The sequence below is a fragment of the Galleria mellonella genome, unplaced genomic scaffold (genome assembly GCF_026898425.1).
Source record: "Galleria mellonella isolate WM207_F2 unplaced genomic scaffold, CSIRO_AGI_GalMel_v1 utg139, whole genome shotgun sequence".
In the NCBI taxonomy this organism is placed as follows: Eukaryota; Metazoa; Arthropoda; class Insecta; order Lepidoptera; family Pyralidae; genus Galleria; species Galleria mellonella.
In genome coordinates this window covers 823,255-846,507 of record NW_026441995.1, presented here as the reverse complement: position 1 = coordinate 846,507, position 23,253 = coordinate 823,255, and the positions used below count along the sequence as shown (strand labels likewise).

At 36.1% G+C, this 23,253-nt stretch overlaps 3 protein-coding genes across 4 annotated transcripts in view; all 3 read left to right on the top strand.

The window, feature by feature from the left end:
- Positions 1 to 12,769, top strand: part of LOC113511459 (allatostatin-A receptor) — a 168,461-nt gene extending 155,692 nt beyond the window's left edge. For both annotated transcript variants that reach the window (XM_052903377.1, XM_052903378.1), the window contains one exon: positions 11,805 to 12,769. In XM_052903377.1, coding sequence (XP_052759337.1) covers positions 11,805 to 11,909 — 105 coding nt within the window. In that variant the 3' untranslated portion in view covers positions 11,910 to 12,769. The remainder of the gene's footprint in view (positions 1 to 11,804) is intronic.
- On the top strand, positions 3,884 to 5,318 carry LOC128202578 (uncharacterized). Its single transcript, XM_052903376.1, has one exon. It carries the CDS (start codon positions 3,944 to 3,946, stop codon positions 5,180 to 5,182), a length of 1,239 nt encoding a protein of 412 aa, XP_052759336.1. The 5' UTR covers positions 3,884 to 3,943; the 3' UTR covers positions 5,183 to 5,318.
- On the top strand, positions 7,367 to 8,119 carry LOC128202579 (uncharacterized). Its single transcript, XM_052903379.1, has one exon. The coding sequence runs from the start codon at positions 7,427 to 7,429 to the stop codon at positions 7,967 to 7,969; it is 543 nt and encodes a 180-aa protein (XP_052759339.1). The 5' UTR covers positions 7,367 to 7,426; the 3' UTR covers positions 7,970 to 8,119.
- Positions 12,770 to 23,253: the final 10,484 nt, after the last annotated feature.

Sequence of the window (23,253 nt, the reverse complement as noted above, 5' to 3'; positions counted from 1 at the left end):
CTGCATATCAATGATATGTTACAGATAAGTAATATTCATTGCTATGCGGACGACAGTACAGGAGATACATTATATACCGGTCATGCAAAGATCTCGCGGACACATACCGATGAGTGCCGGAATAGACTTGTGTCTGAAATCGAAACTTCACTCCATCAAGTTTCGATCTGGGGTGAACAAAATCTTGTCCAATTTAACCCCAAAAAGACACAAGTCTGCGCGTTTACCGCAAAAAAGACGCCGTTTGTCGTATCTCCTCACTTTCAGGGCACTTCCCTTGATAAAAAGTCAAGTCTAGGAATTCTGGGCGTTGATATATCTTGCGACGTCCAGTTTTGCGGTCATCTGGAGGAGAAGGCTAAGATAGCTTCCAAAAAGTTAGGAGTGCTCAATAGGGTGAGACGATATTTCATGCCAGAACACCGCCTGAAATTATATAAAGCCCAAGTCAGGCCGCATATGGAATACTGTTCTCACCTGTGGGCAGGAGCGCCACAGTACCAACTCCTTCGGTTAGACCGCATTCAAAGTCGGGCGGCTCGAATTATCGATAGTCAACGCCTTACTGTCCGACTTGACCCATTGAAACTGCGCAGAGATGTTGCGTCTCTGTGCATCTTCTACCGAATTTATCATGGGGAGTGTTCTGAGGAATTGTTCGGATTGATACCTGCTGCTGATTTTCACCACCGTACAACCCGCCACAAACTAAAGTTTCATCCCAATCATCTGGACGAGTGGCGGTCTTCCACCGTGCGTTTTTCAAGGCACTTTCTTCCACGCACAACTATTCTTTGGAATCAACTTCCAGCAGCAGTATTTCCGAACCGATACGACAACATAACCTTCAAGAAAAGAGTATATTCCTTTTTAAAAGGCCGGCAGCACACCTGCAATGCCGCTGGTGTTGTGGGTGATCATGGGCGGCGGTAGTCACTTACCATCAGGTGAGCCGCATGCTCGTTTGCCCCCTGTGTTGTAAAAAAAAAAAAAAAAAAAATGATACTCCCCATGCGTTGCCATTTCTGAGGACTCAGGTGTTATTCCTCTGTACCCAGTAAATTCACGCCATATCCCACCCTTCAAACCGAAACATAGCTATGCAAACTTTACGGTTGAAACTCGAATGTGACAGAGTTACCCAAGCAATCGACTTTTGTACAAAGTCTCCCTCTGATATATATACTTAACTAATATAGTTAAACTAATATAATAATATAGTTGTACTGTATCATCATCATCGTTTCAGCCATCATCCGTCCACTGCTGGACATAAGCCTCCCCCATACACTGCCATAAAGAATGGCCCTGAGCCACCTGCATGCACTTGCTCTTTGCAATGTTTATACTATATATACTACAGAAATCTGTAAGTTTGTGGTCCTGGCATAAAATAGACCACCCCTCACTATCCCGCGGCTGTCGTAAGAGGTGACTAAAGGAGGACAAGGGATGAGCAGCAGCGTCCCTCTTAAAACCTCTCCATAGAAAGAAAACATATCCTTTCCCGTGGGTGTCATTATAATCGACTAAGGGAGGGCGAGGGATGGCCAGCAGCGTCCCTCTTAAAACATATCTTAAGTCTAACTGCGGTTGCCAATCCGTTTGCCAAGCGTGGCAACTACTGGCAAAACACCCCTAAGGAGAGGCTTTTGTTCAGCAGTGAACAGATAAAGGCTGGTATGATGGTAATAATGAATTTGTAAGTATATCCTTTCAAATAAAAAAAATATTTTTTTTAATCGGTTTACAACTGACGGAGATACGAGGTAATAAAAAAAAGTACAGCCGAATTGAAAATCTTCTTTTTGAAGTCATTTGGAAATGGAAAAGCTTGCCCTATAAGTAGTGCAATGTACTACAGTTGTCGTACGATTCTAGGAAATAAAATATTTTTTTCAAATTTACACGATCAATGACAAATACGTATTCATTGAACTGTTGAGCGGTTCATATTTGTTATCCACCCGTCTGTTTCCCAGAATATTCACTTTGATGTTTGTAAGATAAACTCGAGCAGATAGACTCACAAATTGTGTACAAGAAAAATTGATAAGCAATTTTTAAGTTGGAAATAACGACTTTGAAGTTCAACAATAAAAGTTCCACTAAGTTTTTCTTAATGTATATGTTAAATGAAATTTATATTTTATTATATAAAGGGTTAAGAAAAATATTTGATATTTTTTTATTGAAATTTTAATAAATAAAATTTGTTAAGTCGGGGGTGGATGTCAAACATTGGTATAGATAAAGCCTTTTTAAACTTCACGCACAGCGGGAGATGCTAAATGAGAGGCTAAGCGCGGAAAAAAGAGTCCAACACACACACACGTACACGCACACGCACACACACACACGCGCACACACGTACACACGTACACACGTACACACGAACGCACGCACGCACGCACTCACGCACGCTCGCACTCACGCACGGACGCACGCACGCACGCACGCACGCACGCACGCACCCACACACACACACACACATATATATATATATATATATATATATATATATATATATATATATATATATATATATATATATATATATATATATATATAATAAATACTTGTAATATTTTTCCTTAATGTTCTACTAATATACCTACTTGTATAACAATTAGTCCATTAGCCTAAAATTGTCTTGAAAAGATTGCTCAATTACAATCGTATCGTTGTGTTTGTAAATTGTCTTCTTTATTTCCTATATTGTATAATGCAAATAAAGTATACACATTCATTCATTCATTTATTACTTCAGAAACATAAAAATATATAATAAAAATTAAATAATTAAAGTGAAATATAGTATCATAAGTTACAGATCAAAATATACGCATAAACGTACAAAAGGTGGTCTTATCGCTAGGTCAATCACTACAACAGTTTATTACTTCGCAACTTCTCCGTAACTGGTGCAACTTTTAGACTTCCCCGTACATCATCATCTTCAACAGTTGTCAACTGCTGAACATAAGCCTCCCACGCAGACTGGAAGGTTCTGGCAATAGTTGCTACAATGGTCAGACAGATTGGCAACCGCAATAAGGCTTTTTTTTTACGGGTGAAAATGATATGGTAACCCCGCCTGCGCTAACAGGATACGCTGGCGGAGCACCAGTGAAGGGTGATAGATGAGAATGAAAACAGGCCAGTCAGCCCATCATGATGAATTCATCAAGAATTAACCATGATAGTTTCCAGGGAGAACCGCGAGGAGGTCGACCTGGTTGGGTATATTGCTAGCAATGGGATTCTCAGTCTTCATTACTAACAATCCCTTCCCCCCCTAGCAATTAGGCTTTGGTGATGCTTTGAGAAGGACGCTGTTGCCCATATCTCGACTATTAGGTTCCTCTAGTCGCCTCTTACCATACCCGTGAGAAATGAAGAGTTGGACCATTCTATGCCGGGACCACACACTTCCTCGTATATACTAATATCTTATTCTGTCATTCCTTGTCATTCCACTCATCTGTATTAACTTTCGCATCCCTACCACATATATTCGTCTTTTTATGGACTAACATTCAAACCCATACAGGATGACAGAACATAAAAATAGTATATTTTTTACATTTTCTAGAAATATCTAAAAAATGTTTCATCAAACAAGATATAAAATGTTTTTATTCAAATAAGGGTGAGGTTGGAAAAATTTATTTTACCTTTTATACAACACCGAGTGGATTGGTGCTATCGATTAAAAAAACAATAACGAAATAAAATTAAAAATGGAATACGCTATCCGTGATATCGCGTTTGTCTATTGGCTATTCTATTTTCGAATGTATTATAAGAAAAACATATTTCCACCTCGAATTAGTATTCCATTTTCAATTTTATTTTATTCTTTAAAATATTATTGGCAGTCGCATGCGCGTGTTCACGGGCGTTAGATGTGTTTTTTGATACGCGAAATACTTCCGCAAAAATGTCGTGTACTGTGAAATGTGCTACCTGTAATATTGTAATTGATGAGCTTCTGTCTTACATACAGAACAAAATATCGATAGCTGATGAAGAAAGCTTAGTAAAAATCTGTGCATCATCGTTTACAAGTGAACAAGTTCAAAAGTCACATACGTTACTATTTGAATCAGTGTCTTCAGAGTTACGAAGAATCGCACGTAAAGGAAAAGGAAAGGGAGATCGTCTGTTGTACGACATACTCAGCTTCTTCAAAGTCACTGATCCTGATATGCTGCCTATATTTGTTGCTCGTGACCTTGAAAAACTGCCACCTATCACCTGGGATCATTTGGACGTATCTAAAGTCCTGAAAGACCTATTGATAGTACAGTCTGAAATTAAAACAATTAAATCATCGTATGCAACTGTTAAGCAGCTAGAAGAAGTTAAAAAGGAGTGCTATAATTTAAAAACCGTTTCGCCACCATTCTCTGCCGCTAAGATTAACATAAAAAGAGGTGCTTATCGTGACAGCGGCCCTATAGCTTTATCGGTTATGGATGAGTCTACTATAAGTAATCATGAAGATGAATCCAGTGGTGAAATGTCTTCTACACGGGATAATAATTTACATTATAGAAATATAAATATAAACACAAATTATCCGGAGGGTAGTAGTGATACACTTATCGATGCAACGTTCCATCAAACGTTTGAAACTGAAAATAGCCGTGTAACCGACAATACGAAACGCGATGAGTCATTGTTGACATGTAACCGGCAGTCCACGCAGCGAACGGTCGGCAAAGTAGGTACAACACTTGTTGAATCTTATGCAGGTGCCGTAAGGTCTAATAATGAATGGACAATCGTCGAGAAGAAAAGAAAAAAAAATAGACGCATTGAAGGAAAATTAGGGACAGTTGTAATCGGAACAGATGAGATGTTTAGAGCTGCTGAGAGAAAAATACCACTGTTTATTACTAATGTGCATAAAAATACGTCAGAATCAGATATCGTTCGATACATTTGTAAGATGACACAAGAAACAGTAGCATTAGAGAAAATATCCATTAAGCGTCAATGTGATTACAATGCATTCAAATTCTTTGTAGCACAAAACAAAGTCTCGTTGTTTTTGGATGAGAATATATGGCCAGAAGGGATAATTTTTCGACGGTTTATTAATTTTAAACTAAAAAAATCGACTGGAAACGCACATATTTCCATTGACGGCATTACACACCAAAATTATGGATAGTGGGATCTACAACTTTGTTACCTTCAATTGTAAGAATGTGAAGCGCTCTGTAGAAGGGATACGGGAATTATGTAAAAGATCGGATATCATAGCCCTGCAAGAAACGTGGTTATTGCCGAGTGACCTATCATATTTGTGCAGCATAGATTGCGAGTTTACATCTACGGGAACGTCGGCGATCGATACAACGGAGGGAATACTGCGCGGGCGACCGCACGGTGGTGTCGCGATCCTCTGGCGGCACAGTGTATTTTCCAATGTTGTAGTAGTGCCATGTGATAATCCCCGCATATGTGCGATAAGAATAATGTTAAAAGGGCGGTCAATCCTAGTGATGAGTGTCTACATGCCTACCGATATGTCTACAAACTTAGTGGAATTTACGGACATTCTCGGCTCGGTAAGTGCAATCATAGACAGTAATAATGTGGATTGTGTTTATATTATGGGCGATTTCAATGCTCATCCCACAGAATCATTCTTTAAGGAATTATCTATATTTTGTGAGGAACAGGAATGGACTTGTATAGATATAGAAATGTTGAAGGGTTCATCGAACTGTTTTACGTTTGTGAGTGAAGCTCATGGGTCGCAGCGGTGGCTAGATCATTGTATAGTATCGAAAGCGGCTGTGTCCTCTGTACGTAGAGTGCACATACAATATGACATACTCTGGTCAGACCATTTTCCGCTGATTCTTGAGTGTAATTTAGACGTAGTTCCACCTAAGATAGAAGAAGTAAAATGTGAACGTAACAATGTTTTGTGGGGTGACAGAGGCATAGAACAAATCGACTCATATTATAATGAGTGTCATTCTCATTTCAAACTTCTTAAGTTTCCATCCGAGTTCCATAACTGTGCCGATCAGACTTGTAATGTTATACAACATAGACAGGTCATTGATAAGTTGTATAATGATATAATAAATGTACTAAAGAGAGCGGCTGTAGCTAGTAGAAATAACACACATTGTAAGCGTAAGAAAAAGAAAATTGTAATAGGTTGGAATAAACATGTTAATGAGGCACACAGGAATGCCAGGCAGAAATTTCATGTTTGGTGTGATTATGGTAAACCTAGAGTTGGCTCCATCTATAATGATATGTGTGAGGCTAGAAGATACTTTAAGAAACGTCTAAAGTGGTGTCAAGACCACGAAGAACAAATAAAGATGGATATTCTAGCTTCACATCATTCTAATAATGACTTTCGGTCTTTTTGGAAGGCTACGAGGAAGCTTAGTACAAAGTCTGCCCTTCCTGTGTCTATTGAAGGCGTAAGTAATGCCGAGAACATAGCTGATCTTTTTAAGGATCATTTTACTGTTAAATCCCCTTTGGGGCCATCGCGTGCGGAGTTGAATGTTGAGACTGGACGTGTGGTGGAAATTAGATGTACTGCTAGTGAAGTAGATCGAATTATAAAATCTATGAGTGGAGGTAAATCTCCAGGACACGACAGTCTCAGTATTGAACATCTAAAACATGCTGGGCCACACTTGGCGAGACTGTTGGCAATGCTCTTTAACTTTTGTATAAGTCACTCGTACATGCCGGAGGAGATGATTAGAACAGTGGTGATACCTGTAGTTAAGAATAAAATTTCTGATATAACAGACAAAAATAATTATAGGCCAATCTCCTTAGCTACTGTTGTCTCAAAGGTGTTTGATAGCATGCTTAACTCTCGACTGACTCAGCATATAAAACTTCATGACAACCAGTTTGGCTTTCAAACTGGACTGTCAACTGAAAGCGCTGTTCTTTGTGTTAAGCATGCTATTAGATACTATACAAATCGAAAAACGCCAGTCCATGCATGCTTCCTCGACCTGTCGAGAGCTTTTGATCTGGTTTCTTATGACATCTTGTGGAAAAAGCTCGAAAATTTTCAATTACCATCAGAGCTCATAAATATCTGCAAATATTGGTATGGAAATCAGCTCAACAGCGTGCGATGGGCGGGGACTATGTCGCAGTCATACAGATTGGAGTGTGGTGTGAGGCAAGGAGGGTTGTCTTCGCCGGTACTATTTAATCTGTATATTAATGATCTGATTGTTGCTTTGAGTGGTACCCGTGTCGGCTGTCACATAGACGGCATTAATGTTAATAATATAAGTTATGCTGATGACATGGTGCTGCTCAGCGCGTCGATATGTGGGCTTAAAAACTCGTGGCTATTTGCGAGTCATATGCTGCATGCCACGGACTGATATACAATGCTGTGAAAAGTGTGGTCATGGTCTTTGAGAGCAGAGGCAAAAACTCAATGGGCTTTCCAGATATTAAACTTAAGGGTATAGCGCTGAAGAGGGTATATAAATTTAAATATTTAGGACATCAATTGGCCTCGGATCTCAAAGATGATGATGACATTGAACGGGAGCGGAGGGCGCTGGCGGTGAGGGCGAATATGATAGCACGCAGGTTTGCGCGGTGCTCTAGACAAGTTAAAATTACGTTATTTAGATCACATTGCACATCTTTCTATGCATGCAACCTGTGGGCTGTATATACTCAAAAATCCTACAGCGACCTCCGTATCCAATATAATAACGCGTTCAGGGTGTTGATGGGGCTGCCACGATTCTGCAGCGCGTCAGGGATGTTCGCTGAGCATCGTGTAGATTGTTTTTATGCCACGATGCGAAAAAGGTGTGCGTCTCTGGTGCGCAGAGTACGTGCCAGCACCAACAGCATCCTGAGTATGATAGCAAGCAGGCTGGACTGTGTGTACGTTAATCACTGCTGCGCAATTTCCAATGGAATTGTGCAGCGGTGATTATCTGTATACTACTTAATATATTGTATGTGTGTATGTGTGTGTATGTGTATTGTGTATGTAAATTTACTAACATTAGTTTTTAAGAATATTGTTACTAATAAATATTTAATGGACCAAAAAGTCTGAAATAAAAATTATTATTATTATTATTATTATTATTATAACGTGTCGACGAAAATGTTCAATAAAAAAGTTTCAAATCTGTCTCATATTGCAGAGAGATAAATACTAGAAAATGGGTAGGCAGCTAAGAACAAGGAATTACATAGAAGGATTGCTGATTGCTGATAACCAATGCTATATTATAATTTAGTACACAAATTACATTTTGTTTTCAATTTTCAAATAAATCACCATTCAAACCAAAACACAACCATGCAATTACAGCTGCTCACGGTAGAAACATGAATGTATACACAAAAAATACAAGTGAATTTAATAGCTTCGCCTTTTGAAGTCGCTTGAAAAGGTCACATTTTACCAATGGACAAATTCTGAGCGTAGCAATCAAGTTTTACAAGTGAAGATTCAATTACAAGCATTTACACAAAAAATTACATTCCAATTCCGACAAATCGCAAACGGAAATATCCAATGAAATGATATTTGCTCGTTTTATCAAATAATTGAAATCGAGGCGGTGGGTGGAAAAATTTGCTTGTAAACAATTTGTAATGCCAGCTAATTCATTTCGACCTCTATTCCTCTATGATTTTGTGTGCCTCAGTGTTGCCAGATTTCGTTTTATTTTTTTCTCAATTTTCATTAACAATGTTGTTTTGTCGAAATGGGAAAGTTAAAGATATTTTTAGAGAGAAATAAACATGGTGTGGAGAACTAACAGAATTTTTCATCGTGCCTCCCACCAAATTGTTTATAATTACTCCTCTCCATCCAAAGGTTGCCTGCAAGAGATCGCTCTTAGCAATAAGGTCGCCCATTGTTTTCTCATTGTGATTATTTCTTGTAATTGTTTATATTTATAATAAGTTTACTATTGTAATCTTTTGGAGGAAACAATAAAGAGTATCTATCTATCTATAATAACTTATTTGAGAGCACATGTAATTTGGTTAACTAAATAAAAATATAGCCTCTTTTGTAGCTAGAGATATAAGACTTCTTACAATTTCTCACCTCTCTTAATGACCTATAATTTCGGATTCTGCGGACAAAAACATGTCTGCAGTTGTGTTTGCATGGCTGTGTTTCGGTTTGAAGGGTAGCATATGGCGTGAATTTACTGGGTATAGAGGAATAACACCTGAGTCCTCAGAAATGGCAACACATGGAGGGAATCATGGGCGAAACAGTATACTCTGTTATGTCCATGATACTGGTCATGTCTATAGGCGACGGTTACCACTTTCCATCAGGTGGGCCGTCAGCTTGTTTGCCATTCTAAGTTGTATAAAAAAAAATATCTCTGTAGTCTATACTTCAACTCGCGTTCCCCAGCTAAACTGTGTATACCATACCATGCAAACAATAGTTGTCCACTGCTAAACACAGGCCTCTCCCATAATTGAAGGGTTCTGCTAGTAGTTGCCACGCTTGGTAGGTGGGTTGACAATCGCAGTTCGGCCTTTGGTGATGTTTTAAGAGAAACGCTACTGCCTATTCCTCATAAAATTTGACCATAAAATCTCTTAGTTGCCTCTTACGACATCCACGGGAAAAAAAGGTAGGCATAGACTACCTATACTATGTATAGACAGACAAAAATAGTAAGATAATGTTAATATCAGTGCAGGGAGCAACGCGTCATTAAAATATTGTTAAAACGGTCTTGGTAGTGATTTAAAGTGTTGAAAATACATTTTAGAGAAATAATATTTGAAATTTGGGGAGAAATAAAAAAACACATATGGCAACACTAATGCTGATTTACCTTTAAATTCCAAATGAATTGGCATTTTTAGAGTTTCGTTCACTTACCAGAGGCAATGTAATTATAATTTGTGCTAAGCCTGACGTATTTAATTTCGGAAAATAACTAAAGGGGAAACTTTTATAAAGGTCGTCTGCATGACTATCTTTTTATTTTAAATACACGATGGGGACTTAACGCGATGTAAAAGTCAAGTGTGAGAGTACCCGAAGAGATAGCGCGGGCTGCCGGGCGAAGTCGCCACTCACTTCAGTCGTGAAACTTCGGCAATAAAGAAGCAGGTATATTGATACTATATACCTGCAAAGGCTTTTACATTGCGTTTAAGTTCAAATTGTGTATTTAAAATATGTGTAAACAACGCCAAAGTTTAAAATCAACTACGGCGTATAGTTCAAAATTATTACGAGACCGAGGTACTGCCTCATGTTTTTGTCGCCAAGAAGATGCGCTTTTTAATGCGATGTAAATGGAATGATAATCCCGCCTGCGCTACCGGTATACACTGGCAGAGTACCAGTGAGGGATGATAGATGAGGATGAAGTCAGGTCAGTGGGTTTTGTTGTGATTAATTGACCAGGAATCGATCATGACGATTTATGAGGACCACGTGGAGGTCGATTCGGCCATTAATCCCCATTACTGGCAATCCTCAAAACAGTTGTGTTAGCATGCAGTATTTCGGTTGAAAGAGTAGAGATATTACATTTATATCATAGCAGTAAATTTACTCACTTTAGTCCTTAGGAATAGTAATGCGTGAGGTTATCACGGGTGTCACAGTATATTCTGTAATATCCATGGTGCTGTTCATGTCTATAGGTGCCGGTTATCACTTCCCATCAGATGGGCTGTTTGTTATTCTAAGTTACATAAAAATGAACCATCGTATTGAGTACTATTTATTTTAAATTTGCGCAAACATAGCTGCGGGATACAGCTAGTGTTATGATAAAACAAATATTACCTCATTATTATATTCTTCTTTACTTATATGATGATAAGAATAAATGTTCAAATACGAGTATAACTGATATTTCCATGGATCACTAATAATAATAATATATATATATATATATATATATATATATATATATATATATATATATATATATATATATATATATATATTATTCTTTATTGCAATAAAACATACAGTAACAACAATGAGTTAATAACAATGTTAGCAAAGGCGAACTTATCTCTTAAAGATACAAATCATTGTCATCATTGTTAAATACAACATATAAATATCAAATTAAAGAGAACACAATGATGACAGTCTACTAATCAATTATATTTAAACAAACTTGAAAAGATAGAATGATTTTAATCTTTTCTTAAAGGAACTGCTAGACGGGCTATTCTATTCTAATTTCACTGATGTGATTTTATTTAAAACTAGTTTTGCCCGCTACTTCGTATGCGTAAATTTTAGAAGTATCAAAACTAATTATATCAAGATAAAACATACGTCAGTTTTTAAGTATTTTTTTTTAATAGATAATAATGGAATGGTAACCTCGCTTACGCTAACGGTATACACTGGTGCCCAGTGATAGATGAGAATGAAAAGACAGGTCAATTAGCCCATTATGATGAATACATCTAGGATTCAGCGCATTTGATCCAGGAGGGACCACGTAGAAGACAACCTGACCTATTCCCATTCAGTTCTATTGCTAGCAATACATCCTGTAATGCTAGCAATGGGACTGTTTGACTGTAATCTGCATTACTAATAATCCCTTCCCCTTGATTTTTAGGTTAGACCTTCAATTTTTAAGTTAAACCCTAGCTCCATAGTAATGTACATTTACAAATATAATAAACTGGTTACATAGATTTCGTACAATTATTTTATGTTCGAAGTGACGCGTGCCTTACATCAATTTTCCCGCTTTTTTTTTAAATTATATTAAATTTTTTTTCTTTCTCAGGTGATGTACTGCCCACCGCCGTATACAGACGCGATGTCTGGACGTCCACAGCCGACGAAGACCACACGGACTGGCAACGGGAACTCGTGCCACGACATCGTCTGAGAATCAGTTCGCAGTCGCACGCGTTTGCCTTCCGCTGACCAAGCAACTATTGTATAAATCGCTTAGGTAAAGCGCTAGCGGCTGCTCTAGACCAATAACTAAAGCATACTGTTCTTAGTTCCTTTGTCTTAATTTTTTTTTTTAATCTGTGATGTAAATAAACTGTTAATGTAGTATAGACCGCTTGTTGTTAGCGAATAATTTTATAACGGATAATACGTTTTTGTATGTAGCTGTAAATAAATAGTATTATGTACTAAATGTTTGACGAAAATATCTCACATATTTCTATATAATGAGCCCAGATATAGAATTGCGTGATAAATTTTCGATTGTAAATATGTTTGAAAATTTTTTTTTTTTTTTACTTAAATAAGTAGGTAATTTATTTTTTTTTTTCTTTGTAAATTAAAAAAGGTTAGGATGATAATAATTAGACGAAACATCGAACTATCAAAAGTAGATTAGAAATTTTGTGTAACAATATAAATAAATAAGGCTTTAGATAGTAAATAGATCGATATAATATGTAATATCAATTTTATAAGCGATGTATAACTTATTTTTTTTTTTTTTACAAGTTCATTTCAAAGAGATGGAACTTGTTTTTATTTCGAGATATATATATATATAGTTGTAAACTAGTTACAGTATATATATTTAAATGTAATGAGACGTGAAATGAACTGAGTCGGAGTTTGTAATAAACTGTTGTAGGTAGGTATTGGAAAATGTGATTTTATGTATATCCTAAGCTTAAATGAGGTTAAAATAATATATGATAGTAAATGTTTTTTTCATAAAATAGAGTTGTTTAATTTAATCTACCAATATATAATATACCAGAGAAGACTATGTATATATACATATATATATGTGTGTGTGTGAAATTATAATGGCATGGTAACCCCTCCTGCGCAGGGGGGAAAGGGATTGTTAGTAATGGAGACTGAGAATCCCATTGCTAGCAATATACCCAACCAGGTCGACCTCCTCGCGGTTCTCCCTGGAAACTATCATGGTTTATTCCTGATGAATTCATCATGATGGGCTAACTGGCCTGTTTTCATTCTCATCTATCACCCTTCATTGGTGCTCCGCCAGCGTATCCCGTTAGCGCAGGCGGGGTTACCATACCATTTTCACCCATCAAAAAAAAAAAACCCTCCTGCGCTAACGGTATACGCTGGCGGGGCACCAGTGATAGATGATAGGTGAGGATGAAAAGGCAGGTCAGTTAGCCCATCGTGATGAATACACTTGTAATTCAGCACGATGGTTTCCAGGGGAGACCACGGAGAGGTCGACCTGTTAGGGTATATTATAAGCAATGGAACTGATAATCCGCATTACTAACAATCCCTTCTCCCCCTATTATATATAATTGTCGCACAATAGAGATGTATACAAGGAGTATTTATACAGAATGTGCCTTATTTATGGTAAGGCGGCCTTATCGCTAAAACGGGGAAACAATAAAGAATATCTATCTGTCTATAGAAGTTATAAAGAAATCACTCATAACTATTTATCACGCAAAGTTGTATGAAAAAGTTGAGCCGCTTTTCTCGGAGCATTTCTATGGAGACTACTTAGATTTACTAGAGGGAGATTTTGTACAAAAGTCGTTTGCTTGGATACTCATGTCCCATTCATGTTTTTACCGTGAAGCAGTTGTGTTTGCATAACTATGTTTGGGTTTAGGTGGGATATGGTAGAGAATTTACAGGGTACAGAGGAATAACACCTGAGTCCTGAGAAATGGCAACGCATTGGGGGTATCATGGGCGAAACAGTATACTCTGTTATGTCCATGGTACTGCTCATGTTTATAGGCGACGGTTACCACTTTCCACCAGATGGCCCGTCAGCTTGTTTGCCATTCTAAGTTGCATACAAAAAAAAAAGAGTTACTATTTTTTTTTTAATTAAAAATCTAATCGGTACAGATGCATCCGTGATGGCCCCATAAATACTAATTTGTAAAAATTTAATTTAAAATATACCTATTTCATTGATGTTTAGGTTCACTTTTTAATTCCAAAAGTTCATGCCTCGCGGGTGCGATCGGAAAGTTGAGAAATTAGATTTTTTTTATTATTCCATACTGCCCTCTGAGTAGATATTGAAAAAGTTGTAAACACCCCGGAAATACGGTTTTGCATTGATATAAAATAAATAATAAAACACCAAGATTCACAATTTTATATAAAATTTACAGTAAAAAATTATAATCATTGGTCGCGTAGACCCGGCATAGAATAGGCCAACTTTTCTTTTCCCGTGGGTGTCATAAGAGGAACTTAATGGTCTAGAAATGGACAGCAATGTCCCTCTTAATATGTCACCAAAGCCTAACTGCGTTTGTCAATCCGTCTACCATGCGTTGCCTCGCATGGTAGACGAATACTGGTACTGGCAAATTTTCCCTTATAGGGAAAGCCAGTGGACAGTTAAATTCATTAACGTTCTTTAGTTGCCTTTTACAATACCTACGAATGCATTTTATGCTGGGATCACACGGCATTAGTGACAATACTAAGACAAATGTGTTAACATTATTTGGCTGTACTTTATATTATAAATACCTTGAATAAATAAATAAATAAATACTTAACATAAATAAGAAATCACGTATCTATTACCATCGCGTACCACGTATGCTTTATAATTTTATTTATTTATTCATTAGTACATATATGTATGTACTCGTACACATGGCGGACTTAATGCTAGAAGCATTCTCTCCCAGTCAACCATAGGGAAGTGTCAGAATACTCGAATGCGGTACTACTAATTATTGATATACATACATACTAAAATTACATATATACACGAATAAATATATATAAATAACAAATATACTTACACATATATAAAATATACTATATTATACACGAATTTTTTTTATGCAACTTAGAATGGCAAACAAGCCGACGGCCCACTTGATGGAAACTGGTAACCGTCGCCTATAGACATGAGCAGTACCGTGGACATAACAGAGTATATTGTTTCGCCCATGATACCCTCCATGCGTTGCCATTCCTGAGGACTCAGGTGTTATTCCTCTGTACCCTGTAAATTTACGCAATTGAGAATAATATAAAGCACTTACTGCTCGAATAAAGTAAAAAAGTGAGCGTGAACGTTTTTTTGAAAGACGGTTTGGTCGGTAGTCTAATTTAATAATCTCATTTAAATAATTTCACCAAATTTCTATGAATATTTTGACACGTTTGTTTGGACACGTTATTGGCTGGTAAAAAAACAAAGTGAAATGCGCTCAATTTTCAATACAATTTTTTTAGTCTCTACCTGTGTATCTAGAGTTTTTTATACATCAATGTTTTTACTTTATTGACTTTTCCCTACCATTTATCATCACATTCCGATTGAGACAAGATTCATCGGGGAGCAAAAAAAAAAAAAAAAACAAAAATATTCCTAACTCAGAAACAAAATAATGGGACGACAGTACCATCTATTAGTTCCATTTATATCGGTTACTTTCGTGAACAGGTGTCACAGTATTATTACGACAACAATGTCTGTCCATCTACAAAGAAAGAACATAATAATACTTAATAACAAAAGACAGATTTCCTCGTAAGAAAGTTCTTTATGCAGTAGTCACAGTGGGAGCTAAGCTAAGCGAATGAATTCGGTTAGCTATTTTATGGAATACTAGATGTTTCATGCAGAGTTGACTGTCTGGATATAATGCTTAAGTAAGGATACAAATAATATCTACTCCTATACTAAATTTCGTTCAAATAAGTTCAACCCTTAGATTATACAGATAGTGTCTCCATACAAATGCTTCGAGAAAAGCGGGTCAACTTTTTTATACAATTTTGCGTGATAAATAGTTATGAGTGATTCCTTTATAACTTCTATATTTATTTCGTCTTATAATTTCTGCATCTTTTTAATGCGTAAATTCTCGTTTTGTTTATTAAATAATACATCAAAATACATTATATGCGTAAGTATATAGTTTGTTTGAATCGAAGCATTTGTTGTTTAATTGTTTCTGCCTACCCTAATGGGAGACAGGCGTGACAGATATGTATGTATGTATATGTGTAGAACACTGATAAAAAAAAAACGAATTTGACGAATAGTTCTTTTTGCCAGCTAACTTGACAGTTAGCTAACAAAAACTTGACCCATTTTTGAGGCACTACATATATAATCTAAGAATATTCAACCATTTCGTCATAGTCGTAGAATACTGACGGATCTGTCAAATATTACATATAAAGATCCGTCAGTATTCTACGACTATGACGATTTAAGCGTCATTGGGTAGTAAAAATACTAATATTTCAAACTTTCACATTTTCAACCGACTTCAAAAAGAAGGAGGTTCTTAATTCGATTTTTTTTTTGATTATTTGTAATATAATGGAATGATAACCTTTTTTACACTATGTGGTTACACTGATAGGTTACTTAACCTATCATCATTTACAGGGGAAGCAAGGGATAAAGTAGGTAAGAATAAACTCTGGTCAGTGAACTCAACCTAATGCACTAGGAATTAAATACAACGATATTGCAATTATGGGGAGTAAAGTCCCCATTATTGACAATAGCAACACTCAAATTAATTAGTATCGTCGAATTTCCTAGTTCTCGCTTCAAGCTTCACTTAGCTATATATTTCACTGGGTGAATATAAAAAGGCACTGCAGCTACATGCGCTTAGCCACAGTTAGTTTCGCTTAGCTTAGCTCTTAGTGGATCTCGTACTTATGGGAACGTTGCATAACGGTGTATTTTTTTATTAACATTGCTCCGAAATAGCACGAATGTTATGTAATTGTCTTCGAAGAAATTTGAATCCACAAATACTTTTTTTTTATTTAGAAGCGACATCCTAATGCCGTGAATACCGTGGAAGTCAGGGCGACTTCAGGTATTCAAGGTATATTGCTAGCATTGGGACTGGTAGTCCTCATTACTACCAATTCTTCCCCTCCCCCCCCTTTGGAGTACTATATGCTAACAATGTGCTGTATATACCAACTAATGCTGAATCATAAAATTAAAAAAATAACAATAATCGTGGTGATGGATCGAAAGTTTTTCGACACTTAAAGGTGTTTTTGATGGATGTGATCATACCGCATTATGAAAACCTCTTGACAGCCGAAACCAAGGAGAAGTGTAAATATCTCCACTTAGCTCTCGCGGTGACCGAAATGTGGGGGGTTACCGAAATCATCCCAATCATTCTGTCGGTGAACGATCTTATCTCAACCAGGCTGAAACAATTCTTCAGACAGTTGGGATTCCGAGGCGGCTCACTCCCGGGAAAGATGCAGAAAGCGCTGCTTTTAGATACTACCCGCATAATACGCCGGTTTCTCACCCTGGGACCCTGAATCTCGGCCGACTGCTTCTACTAACGATCAGTTTTCCATCTCTTCTCCTTAAGAGGAGATATGAATTTTGAGATGAAAAAAAAAATTCCTTATTAAGAATTAAGGAATTCCTTATTCCCTATTCCGTATACATTAAGGTCACCAGGACAGATACTTTTATTATAAGTTATTATAGTTATAGTTGGGTTCATTCCACATGCAACGTAACACAATGGTTCTTGTAGAAGCTCCAGCTTACTTGCCAATATGGCCTAGACGCAGTTGGGGCTAGCCCACACTGTGCAGAGCAGGGACGCAGAATAATCCATATGCATTTCCGCAAACATTCCCGATACAGTATAGGATCGAGGCAGTCCCAAAAACACCCGGATTGCAAATTAATATTTGTATTCTTTATTTTTCTTTTCACATTTTTTTTATTTTATATATGTACTTATACGATGTTGTACCAACCGTTGTCTGGCCACTTTTAGATAATATACATAGACCATCGAGCCTCAAAAACGGGTCAACTTTTTGTCAAATTAGCTGACTCGTTTTTTATCAGTGTTCTATATACGAGTACTTGCATACACAATGTATCTTGACGTATCTATATTTAATTATTTAATAAATAAAATGAGTTTTTACGTATTAAAAAGGTGCAAAATTTATAAGGCCAAATAGATATTGAAGTTATAAAGGAATCATTCATAACTATTTGTCGTGCAAAATTGTATGAAAAATTGAGCCGCTTTTCTCGAAACATACAAATGTTTAGACACAATGGACACACTCTATCTATATAATTTAAGTTTCCACTGCTGAACATAGCCTCCCCCATAAGGGGGGTTTTGCCAGTAGTTATGTTTTAAGAGGGACGCTGCTGCCCATCCCTCCATCATAAGCTTCCTTAATCGGCTCTTACGACAACCACGGGAATTATAAAGAATCCCATGCTGTAGACTCCTGGGAAAACCTCAGCAGGGAACTCAGTCCATAACCTGAGTGTTCGTGGGAGAAAACATTTCTGAAACTGCGTTGTTTGCGACCATCTAGGCTGTAATGTATGAGGGTGAATTCTCTGTCGATGGCGAGTCGTACCATGGTAGAAACACATCAAATAATAAAGTAGTTAGTCTGGACCTTTGGCTGGTATCACTGTGAGGGAATCTCTCCCATTACTTCATACAGGGAGTGATGAAAAACATAATGTGTTAGACATTCTTGTAACGTTATTAAATTAATATTCGACCTTTATCTCGTATTATTTGGACGAAATAAAAGAACAATGTAAGTATAATGAAATAATAATCAAATTTATTCTATAATCTAGCTTTATGTGGGTATACTCCGTGTCATAATGTATATATTAATAGGATAGAATCCATTCAGAGGAGATTCATAAAATACTTGCAATACAAGGCGCGAACTGATGATCCCAACTACGAATCCAGGGGGCCCATGGAATGAAATTCCGAATTTTCGGGCTCAATTTCGTGTTTTTGTTCGTACCTAAATCGACCCAGTAAATGGAGCTTTACGTTTCATTCATCATAAATCCTATCCTAATACTCCAGAGGAACGATATGTTAATATTTTTAATAATTTTAAACGGCATGTATTATGTAATTTTAACATCAAATTTCTATTTCGTTCGTCCCCGAAATTTCGGAAAATATTTCATGGTAGGCCCTCAGGTTTAAGCGATTTCATTTCTTACCTCTTGCAACTAGAAGGGATATAGCAGATGTAACATTGCTGGTCAGTATCGCAAGAGGTGATATTGATTGTCCTGAACTGGTTCAAAATATAAACCTTTTTGTTCCTACTAGAAATCGTGGGAAAACACCGTGTTTGTATGTACCACGTTACAGAACCAACTTTAGGCGAAATTCATTTTTCTGCAGAGCTCCAGTTAAGTTTAACAAATTATTGTTTGACCATGACATTGATCTGTTCCACACAAAACCGCATGCAATTAAATTGCAGGTGGCAAAATCATTCTTTGGTTCTCGCCCTGCTGCACCTAATTGAATATTTTAGCAATGTTGTCTTGCTTTATATTGCTTTTGTTTTGTTATTATATATTAAGCTAAAAGGGGTCTCATCAAAATTTATAACTTTTTAATCATTATATATATGTGTGTATGTGTATGTATGTATATATTTTGCATATATAAAAACCGATCAATTGTGTCATTACGCAAATGTGAAAACGATTCATGGCTTAACATAGATATAAATTTGATTATGTATTGACTGTAATTCAGCTGTACGTTTTCCAAAAAAATAAATAAATAAATAAATAAATAAATAAATAGTACCTTTTTATGTTATCGGTATTTTTGTTATACAACAAGCACACGTGTGACTACACGGACGAAGTCGCGAATAAAAGCTAGTTGATATTATAAATGCAATATCCGCAACAATGGATATATGAATGGATGTTTTATTACTCTTTCATGCAAAAACTACTAAACGGATTTAAAGGAAATATGTTACATGGGAAGGTTATATAAACAGTATACTCTGTTATGTACATGGTACTGCTCATGTCTATAGGCGACGGTTACCACTTTCCATCAGGTGGGCCGTCAGCTTGTTTGCCATTTTAAGTTGTATAAAAAAATCCTAACTTAGGACATAGAATACTTTGTATACTGATTCATACGGTTGAAGCCACAGGAAACGGCAAATTTTTAACAAATCTCGCTTTTAATTAATTAAAAATGCTCCCCCGATCGCAACAAAACTTCTATATCATTATAGAGTAAATAAAAAAAAATCGTAGCTTCTAACGTCGCTGTTGGCGATTAGAAAAAAAAAATTAAAATAAATTTATCCCTCTTCGGTCGTCTTCCAGTATGGCGCCTGATTTATGAAGTTAACCTCGCTGAGCGTAGTACTTAATTAATTGTGTTTCCATTATTGTACTGTGCTCTTATATTTTTATGAAACCCTGTAATAATATATGATCCTAAGCTGTATGATGTATGATGCTATCTCACTGAACAGATAGCGTTAAAAGATCATTCGTGTCGCATCGTGTGAACCGTCATATCACGAACGCACAAGTTATAGAATGAGCTATAACGGTTAGCCATATGTGTAAAAATACATTTAACGCCATCTTGCGGAGAAGTGTTGAACTTGTAAGAAATTTAAATAATAAATTAATATTTTAATGTTTACCGAAAAATGTATAAAGCTAGAACACAGTCTAACAAAATTATACTACTAGATATATGAATGCCAATTTAATATTAAATTATAATGATTGATTGTTAAATCGATGTACAAAATGGCTACGGTAACCACTTGCCATCAGGTGGGCCGTATGCTTGTTTGCCACCTCAGTGGTATAAAAAACATTGTACGTCATAATGGATCCGAATAAATAAACTACTATTTTCCTATGAAAATCATATATGTTACAAATTTATAAAATAGATACTTAATAAATTTTAAGTAGGATTTAGTGAATTTATAGGCATACAATAAGGACTTAACATTAATTATTTCTCTGTCAAATTTTACAGAAGAGTAGGAAGTTGAAAACATATTTTACATTTTTACGTGAAGAGGGCGCTTTGCATAGCTAAAGTAATTGAAATTCATTGATTATAAGTTATTATTTTATGATAAAAAATTAGAAATAAAATAAGAAAGCATTATTGTGAAAATATAATTACTTAATTAACTTTAAAAAGAAAAATCTACTTAATCAGACACTAAATCTACTACCACAGATAAACTATGAATTGAATGATATTTTATGTACGTAGGCGGGAAGAATTTAAATTTATCTCCTGACTAGGTAAAGTAATGAAAGAAAGGGTACGATTGCGTGTCTATCTGGCTCAATAATAATGAATGTTATCGTAGATTAAAATTTATATTATATATCTAATAAATTTAATAAAACTATGATATTAGTATATGTTTTGATTCTGAATGATTTTGTTTAGGGATAATTCATTTATGAATTATGAAGGTATTTGTATGATGAAAAAGCGTGGTATTTTGGCGCGAGCCAATAGAAACGGAGCACATAGGTAACCTAAATTGGGGATAACCAATAGGAATGAATTGAATGAAGTTTTTGGGATATTGGAGGGAAAAATGAACGAAGGAGAAAGTGACGAAGGAATGACGAGGGGGGGAACCCTATAAAAGAGCCTGAATGGAGGGGCTCGCTCTCTTTTCTCATTCGGCGGGCTAGCTGCAAAAATTGGAAGAACATTCATCGGGTCCGTAAGGAAGGCTCCTCTCCGTGCTGGTCAAGACTCTGCCTGAATCGCTTGGTTCATTTATTTTAAATTCTATAGTGTTAAATTTTATTAAATTCGGAAGTAAATCGCGAGTGATTCCTGGTTGGCGTGTTGCGGGTTCCTGATTGCTGGTACCCGATTTGGCGCGTAGCAGGTTCGAGGTTGGCGTAATCCAGTGAGTCCGTTCCGTTTATCTGACTGTACTAATCCATATTATTTCCTCGTGTTTTCAGGATATTTAGAATAGGATTCAATCAACTTAGAGTAGTTTAAATTAAATATTATCAAATTTTAAATTTAATTATTTAAATTCAATTTTGCATTAGATATAGGAATAGCTAGGGTTTTAATAGGGTTTTCAGCTAGCAAAGATAACTAGGAACTGAGAAGAACTTTTATCATTAGATTTAGCAAATAGCTAGGTATAATTTTAGAAATAATAAATTCAGAAGGTAGTTAAATATTAATAGATTTTGCTAAATAATTTAGGACTAGCTAGGGTTTTGCTAGGGATTTCAGCTAGCGTTGGAAAATATTTAAGAGATTAAAACATAAAATGATCAAAGGAAATAATGTTCACAAAAATGGAGGAAGCAGATAATATGCAATCAATAATGCTTTGTGTAACTCGCATAATTATTAATTGTATGACTAATAAGATTATTTTCAGCATTTATTTATTCTTTTAGCATTTACTTTAACTAATTAATTTTATTTCAGCAATACGATTTTATGTGCATGTGTGTAACCACAAGTTGTCGAATTTTATCATTTAAGTTTATTCTTTTCTATTTCTATACCATTTTTAAATTTTATGTGCCTGACTGTACTAATTAATATTATTCCTCGTATTTTCAGGTGGTTTAAAATAGTATTTAATAGATTTATTTTCAGCATCTATTTATTCTTTCAGCATTTACTTTAATTAATTAATTTTATTTCAGCAGTACGATTTTATGTGCATGTGCGTGTACCTATAAGTTCTCTATTTCATCTAAGTTTACTCTATTCTAGTTTATGCCAATTTAAATTTATGTGCATATGTGTATTACTTTTCTTATTTTATAATTTGGTTTATCGTGTTGCTTTGATATTAGAAACGATTCGTAATACTCCGAGATCCTTGACGTTGACCTACTCATACCTGGCTACGGCCTATTCAACAAACACTCTTAGTAGCTCTCTTCCTACGGGTTGACCTACTCATACCTGGCTACGGCCTATTCAACAAACACTCTTAGTAGCTCTCTTCCTACGGGTTGACCTACTCATACCTGGCTACGGCCTATACAACAAACATTTTTAGTAGCTCTCTTCCTTCGGGTTGACCTACTCATACCTGGCTACGGCCTATTCAACAATCTATCTTTGTAGTTCTCTTCCTACGGGTTGATCTACTCATACCTGGCTACGGCCTATTCAACAAACACTCTTAGTAGCTCTCTTCCTATGGGTTGATCTACTCATACTTGGCTCCGGCCTACTCAACATTTACAAAACCTATCTTAATCCTTGAGTATTCTTGGTATTAAGTAAATTATACAAAATTAAATATGCTATGTTTACATATAGCAGTTATCAACATTATATTGGCTTTGCCAATCTTACGGTGTGGAAGGTAAACCCTATCACACTATTCTACATATTAATCGGGCTGTCTCCACGGGTTGATCTCTAATGTCACATTATAGAGCCGAA

Bases quoted from the DNA above. Each gene is read 5' to 3' on its own strand.
- LOC128202578 (XM_052903376.1), top strand. From the start codon at position 3,944: ATGTCGTGTACTGTGAAATGTGCTACCTGTAATATTGTAATTGATGAG.
- LOC128202579 (XM_052903379.1), top strand. From the start codon at position 7,427: ATGGTCTTTGAGAGCAGAGGCAAAAACTCAATGGGCTTTCCAGATATT.